The 6,696-nt window shown below is 48.5% G+C and overlaps 1 protein-coding gene across 1 annotated transcript; it reads right to left on the bottom strand.

The window, feature by feature from the left end:
• Nucleotides 1-899: 899 nt before the first annotated feature.
• Nucleotides 900-5,843, bottom strand: CREG1 (cellular repressor of E1A stimulated genes 1). Its single transcript, XM_064152243.1, has 3 exons — nucleotides 5,562-5,843; nucleotides 2,252-2,371; nucleotides 900-1,085 (listed from the first exon to the last, which is right to left on the bottom strand). The coding sequence occupies exons 1-3, from the start codon at nucleotides 5,835-5,837 to the stop codon at nucleotides 900-902; spliced, it is 582 nt and encodes a 193-aa protein (XP_064008313.1). The 5' UTR covers nucleotides 5,838-5,843.
• Nucleotides 5,844-6,696: the final 853 nt, after the last annotated feature.

Below are 6,696 nucleotides of genomic sequence, written 5' to 3'. Positions count from 1 at the left end.
ATTGCAAAGTGCTCACACAGGTATTATTTAGTGAAGGCATTGTAAGGTTTAGAATGGGACTCATTTAGTTTCCAGTAAACACAGCGTTTCTGGATGCAGGCTCAGACAGCTCTCCAGAATCATGTCCAATGAACAAAAATTTAGTTAGGCTTACACAGAAAGGTTTTTGCCCATGACATGATTCAAGTAGTGCTGGTTAGCCAGAACTTACATATGCTTCAGAAAGCTGTTACAAGCTCATTAACAATGCAAGGTGTTTGATTTTTTGCATTATTAATTCAGCTCTACAATATACAGAAAGGAATAAATCTTTCATGAAACAGGCAGCCTCATTTGAGTATCAGCAACACCAAGGATTCTCTTCCACCTGCAAAGTAAGAATGAAAGTGAATTTGAATGTTAAAGTGTTGACTGCACTAAAAATCTACTTGGGAATTTGGAGACAGTAGAGCATAATTTATCTATACTTCAATATTGTAAAGACAGACTCAAAAGCAACTTTGTTTTGAAGATAACAAGCAGTATAGATACAATCCCACCAACACAACTTCATAAATGCTGAACAGTCTCATTAATGCACCAAAATATAATCTGTCTCACAATTAATTCAGAGGACAGGGTCTGTGCCCACTCTGTAGGAGTCCTTTCTCCCCCTGCCCAAAATATCTGAAGCAGTTAATCATAGATGGTTCTACAGATACTATGCCCGATAGTGTTAAGTAGCAGTATTTCCCACTCAGACTATCTTATGATTTCAGACACTGGATCCAGGATACTGCTTAGGGACAAAACATAAATGTGTACAGAAAATAAAGACAGGTAACATATGCTGATAACAGCATGAAGTATTCCAGGTTCCAAATACAACGAGAGGCAAGCATGCAAAACTCAAGTACTCACTAAGGCTTGACGCTGTAATATTCTTCTGGCGTCACAATTTTCAGTCCACCAAAGTAATCCAGCACCCAGATATTGGTGATGTTGAATTTGGCAAAGAACCAATTATGATCCTTAGGCCAACTTTCCATCTCAGGGTGGCGACTGAATAATGCTTTTTTGGCTATGTCTGCTTCTGAATCATCCACCTAAATAACCAGCAAGACATTACAGTAAGGTCATCACATGACTATATTTCAGCTAAAACCCCCTGATGCCTGTAGTGTGCTCTTTTCAGTTCAGCCACACCTTGTCCCAAAGGACTCATTACTGTGGCAGACTCCACACATCTTCCTTGGGGTGTTGTACATGTACAGGAGACAGACAAAAACTCCAAGGTAGCTGATTTTACTATTAAATCAAAAGAGTGCTTTTAAAGTAAGCATGAGCAAAACTGTGTTTTATCAACAGAAGAATACATCTTTCAACAAGTCAAACAAAACACAAGTATGGGTTCCTGAGGAATGATTACAGTGCAGTGTTTTAGGGGCAATTTTACCCCCTCTGCACCTGCTCACTCACACACAAACAGATCCAGCTGTGTTCAAAAGTGTGCAAACACATACACATATAAACAAGATGATGTAACAGAATCTACAGAGAAGGGAAATTAAAACATGTGACAGAACTCAATATATATTAAGGGAATTTTTAAAGGGTTAGAGCAACAGGTTAGAGCTCTTAATAAGAGCTAATTAAAATGAGCAATTCCATTATTGATGAAAAACTCATGAAATCATTTACTGGCTGGCTGCAGTGTGATGTGTAAATATCTGAGGTGTGAAAACACCAAGGAGAATTTAGACTATGGTATAATAAGAGTAAGGATGATGAGCCATCACTTCCAATCATCATCTTCAATAATGGGATTAAGATCTTCCATGAATGACACAGGCAGTTACAAATTCCTTCTAAGGGAACACCAAAGAACTGGTGCTCTGAGGAACTGCCCTGGGGGCAAGGCACTTTTCCTGTCTCTAATACCTGCAACTTTATACCTCAGGTTTGTATTTACTTAGAATCATACCGAATCAACCAGGTTGGAAGAGACCTCCAAGCCCCTCCCGTCCAGCCTAGCGCCCAGCCCTAGCCAATCAACTAGACCATGGCACTAAGTGCCTCATCCGGTCTTGTCTTGAACAGCTCCAGGGATGCAACTCCACCACCTCCCTGGGCAGCCCATTCTGATGCCAATCACTCTCTCTGCCAACGACTTCCTCCTAATATCAAGCCCAGACCGTTGATAATGTTTTGGAAGCACATACACACACTGCAGCTGGGGTTAAATCATGACAGCCAAATTTCAGCTGCTTACCTTCACAATACTCCCACAGAAGATTACGTGAGCACAAAGGGGATTCTGGGGGTCATATTGGTGCTTCTTGCAGTAAGGAGTCTGCGCCAAAGACACAGTCAAGGAGGCATTTGAATTGATCTGAAATGCAAGTAACATAAGAGGTTTACAGACTTCTGCAAAAAAAAATGTCTTGCCTACTGTATTTTCAGCTCTTGGTATGTGATTCAGCTCAGTATTACTGGTAAAAAGCACAAAGTTGTCATCATCTTTTTCTAACTACATCTGAAAGTGCACTCAGGTGAGCTCTGAATGTGACTAAGAGCCCAGTTTACAAGTATACTGAAGTTTGTTGAAACACCACCTCACAAAACAGCACTCCTCTGAATTCAATATGCAGTCTAGGTATTTCACATCCAGGTGATGGTCCATTCCACACACACACAGGCCAGCACAGAAGATATGCAGTGAACTCTGAATCATAGAATCAACCAGGTTGGAAAAGACCTCCAAGCTCAGCCAGCCCAACCTAGCACCCAGCCCTGGCCAAGCAACCAGACCATGGCACTAAGTGCCCCAGCCAGGCTTGGCTTCAACACCTCCAGGGGCAGCCATTCCACCACCTCCCTGGGCAGCCCATTCCAATGCCAATCACTCTCTCTGACAACAACTTCCTCCTAACATCCAGCCTAGACCTCCCCTGGCACAACTTCAGTGTCCCCTTCTTCTGTTGCTGGGTGCCTGGCAGAAGAGACCAACCCCAGCCAGCCTCCCTGCAGGTAGTTGTAGACAATAATGAGGTCACCCCTGAGCCTCCTCTTCTCCGGGCTATACAATCCCAGCCTCTCCTCACAGGGCTGTGCTCCAGGCTCCTCACCAGCTTCATCAACCTTCTCTGGACAGGTTCCTGTACCTCAACATCTCTCTTGAATTCAGGAGCCCAGAACTGGACACAGCACTCAAGGTGTTGCCTGAACAGTGCTGAGCACAGGGGCAGAAGAATTCCCTTGTCCTGCTGCCCACACTGGTCCTGAGCCAGGCCAGGATGCCACTGGCTCTTCTGGGCACACTGCTGGCTCATGTTCAGCTGCTATCTACCAGTACCCCCAGGTCCCTCTCTGCCTGGCTGCTCTCCAGCCACTCTGGCTCATGTTCAGTTACTATCTACCAGCACTCCCAGATCCCTCTCTGCCTGGCCGCTCTCCAGCCACTCTGTCCCCAGCCTGCAGTGCTGCTTGGGGTTATTGTGGCCATCTTCATTAACTTCATTCCGGTGAAATGAAGTATTTTTATCTTTTACTAAAAGGCAAAAGTACTTAAACCAACAAACAAAAAAATGAACCATGCTGCCACCATCAAAACAAGACTCCTGGCTGCCCACAGCTGCTCTTTTGGAAGTTAAAGCTAATTTTTAAAGTTAGGTTTTAAATAGTATGATTATTTAAGTCACCTAACTTGAAAGTTAAACAATGTGTACTCAACTGTTTTTTCTCAACTATTTGGTCAACACAGCTTTCAGAGTATCGGTGCAATGCAGGATTACCTGCTGCTGAATATCACAGACTAAAGTTTACCAAACAAGATTCATATGTTTGAGAAACATCATGAGGAGAGCTCACCTCAAAAACAACCCCCAAAATTCACTTCATACACTACCCAGAGTGCCACTGAGCTGATGATACAGTAGCAATCACCTGACAGATAGGAAGCTGCTAAACTACAAAGAATGCTGACTCATGATTATTCAGCACCATCTCTTATCAGATGTCTCCTTTGCACGTGACTTCCCACCGTCAAGTGTTTCTGCCCTCTAACAGCAGCGTAAGAACATGCTGAAAACAACTCTGAAGGAAAACGTATTAACATTTATACTGGGATTTTTACACTACTCTGGAAACAAAATGCTGCAGCTGCAGATACTGTACAAGTTAAAGTCACCTTTCCACAGCCGCTGGATACGTTAATGAAAGTGTTTTAATGTAACAACCCAAACTCTGTCAGAGAGCAAACAAAAATGATTTACAACAAAATTAAGTCTGAAAAAGCATCCACTATTTACGTTTTGTGTTTGCTCTACTACTACTGCAACAGGTACTAGAACAACAACAACTTGTAATGAAGAAGGCATACAGCTACTATTTCCCTAAATTTTTAGCCAACTCTTTTAACCACAGGTTTTTTGCTTGGCTGAGGCACGACCAATTGTATATACTCAGAGCCTCAGTTTACCAGTCTGGTGCTTTGTGCTGCTCTTGCCTTTATGGTATGCTCCAGAAATTCAAATGCTGTTTCTTCAGCAGCCTGTGCAGAAGCCCTCTGTGCTCACGTCTCACGCTGTCACTTCCAAGTCCTTTTGATATTTTCAATGGCATTTTTATTCTTCCCCTGCTTAAATACTGTGGTCCCTCATTTCTCTACTCACTGTGTCTGGAACTACACACACTCAGAGTCTCAGTTACCAGTCTGCTGCTTTGTTGTGCTCCAGAAAGTCCAATGCTGTTTCTCGGGCAGCCTGCGCAGAAGCCCTCTGTGCTCACGTCTCACACTGTCACTTCCCAGTCCTTTTGATATTTTTAAGTGACATTGCTATTTTTCCCCTACTCAAACCGCGTGGCCTCTCATTTCCCTGCTCACTGTGTCTGGGAGCTTCAGCCACTCCCTCCAAGCGCTGCTTAGCACTTTTTCCGCTCCTGACCCGCGCCTGCTTTCTAGGTGGTGCTTTCTGCTCCGGGTTTGGGCATCGTTTTATCGCCGGCTGCTGCTTTTACTGAGCTCTTCTGAGAAACATGCTAAGGTAACTGTACTCTCATAACTCTACTTTCATTAAACACTCCTTATCTCAAACCAGAGATTGCTAATTTTGTGTTACTTTTCCTCCTGGGTTAAGGAGGGGCTTGGACTGTCTTAAACCAGGACAGAGGCCTACGGAGCGCCAAGGCAGCACTGCCTATGTTTACGTGCTCAAGGTCTAATAACTGCCTTCAGTGCTCAGGGGTGAGTTGGCACCCAGGAAGCAGGCAGTCGGTGCCTGAACACTGCCTTCAGACAACGCTGGTGTAAACCCCGACTCCCACAGAAGGAAATTCCAACCACCACTTTCCACTGGGAAGGAAACAAAGTGTAGGCAATCATGGAAAACAGGACACTGAGCAACCTGCTCCCTCGGAAGTTTTAAGTCTCCTTTACCGGGGTCCCTATACGTATCCGCGGCTCGCATACGCCAGTGTTAGCCCCGACTTCGCAGAGCCTCACCACCACCCACCCCCACGGGCTAGCTTAAGGGGCAACCCCCCGAGGCGGCGATGCCCGCGCTCCGGCTGCTACCGCTCACCTCCAGGTCCTGCACGGAGATCTCCATGTCGGTCAGGTAAAGGTAGGGGACGCCGCTGCCGCCGAGCGGCCCGGGGGGGCCGTCGCTGAGGGAGAAGATGTTAGCGAAGGGGCGGCCGCGCAGCCCCTCCTGCGCGGAGAGCGTGGCCAGCGCGCCCCAGTCGCAGTTGTGCAGCACGAAGCGCGCCATGCGCGCTGCCTCCTCTGGCGGCGGGATGGCCCTGCCAGCCGCCAGAAGCAGCGCCGCTACCGCGCACAGGAGCGTCAGCCTCGGCATGCCGCAGCGATCACCGACCACCGACAACTGCCGAGCCACCGCCGCGCCGTCACCTACGTCCTGTCCGCGGCGGGGGCGGGGGCTGACCGCTCTACTCTCCGCCAATCGGAACAACGCTGCCTGTCCTCCTTCACCAATGAGGGCACGCCGGCGACAATCACGGTAGTGGGAACTTAGACTGTCAGCTGTCAGCCAATGGGGTCTCAACGTCCCCACTCTTCAGCCAATGAGGGCTGCCGGAAGGCAGGGACATTCCCGCAGCGTTCACCCTGTGTAAACACCTCCGAGAGCTGCGCCTCGCCGGCGGCAGAGGAGGCAGGCGGCGGAGTGGCTGCAGGTCCGTAAGCCAATGAAAGGTCTCTTCGGACTCTGGGCCAATCATGTCTGGCGAGCAGAGTCCGGAAGGGCTCGGCCGCGGCCGTGGCGCGTCCGGGTGCGGGCCGGGGCGCAGCAGCAGCAGCAGTCTGGGCGTTCTGGAGCTCCCGGCGTGGCTGGGCCCTTTGGCCTGCGGGGGGCGCTGGTGGGGCGCGGCGGGGCCTGGTACCTCGGCCTCTGCCTCCGGTTCCGGCGCTTTGCGCCGCCGGCGCGGACGGTCAGGGGCGACCCAGGAGGAGCTGAAATAGAGCCGGTTCTGAGGTGTGCTGCAGACTCTGACCCGGCGTGGGTCGTGGTGTCAGCACTGTGCCCAGCAGCAGCTGCCCCCATGCGTTGTCCCGGGTTAGTCCGGCGGGGGAAATCCGTTAAAGCCGCAGGGGACACTTGTGGCACCCTCGGTCCTGCCGTCCCTGGCTATTGCTAAATCATAGAGTCATAGAATCATAGAATCAACCAGGTTGGAAGAGACCTCCAAGATCATCCA

This window comes from Pogoniulus pusillus, chromosome 12 (assembly GCF_015220805.1).
Source record: "Pogoniulus pusillus isolate bPogPus1 chromosome 12, bPogPus1.pri, whole genome shotgun sequence".
Taxonomy (NCBI): domain Eukaryota; kingdom Metazoa; phylum Chordata; class Aves; order Piciformes; family Lybiidae; genus Pogoniulus; species Pogoniulus pusillus.
This window is presented reverse-complemented; position numbering and strand designations above follow the sequence as displayed.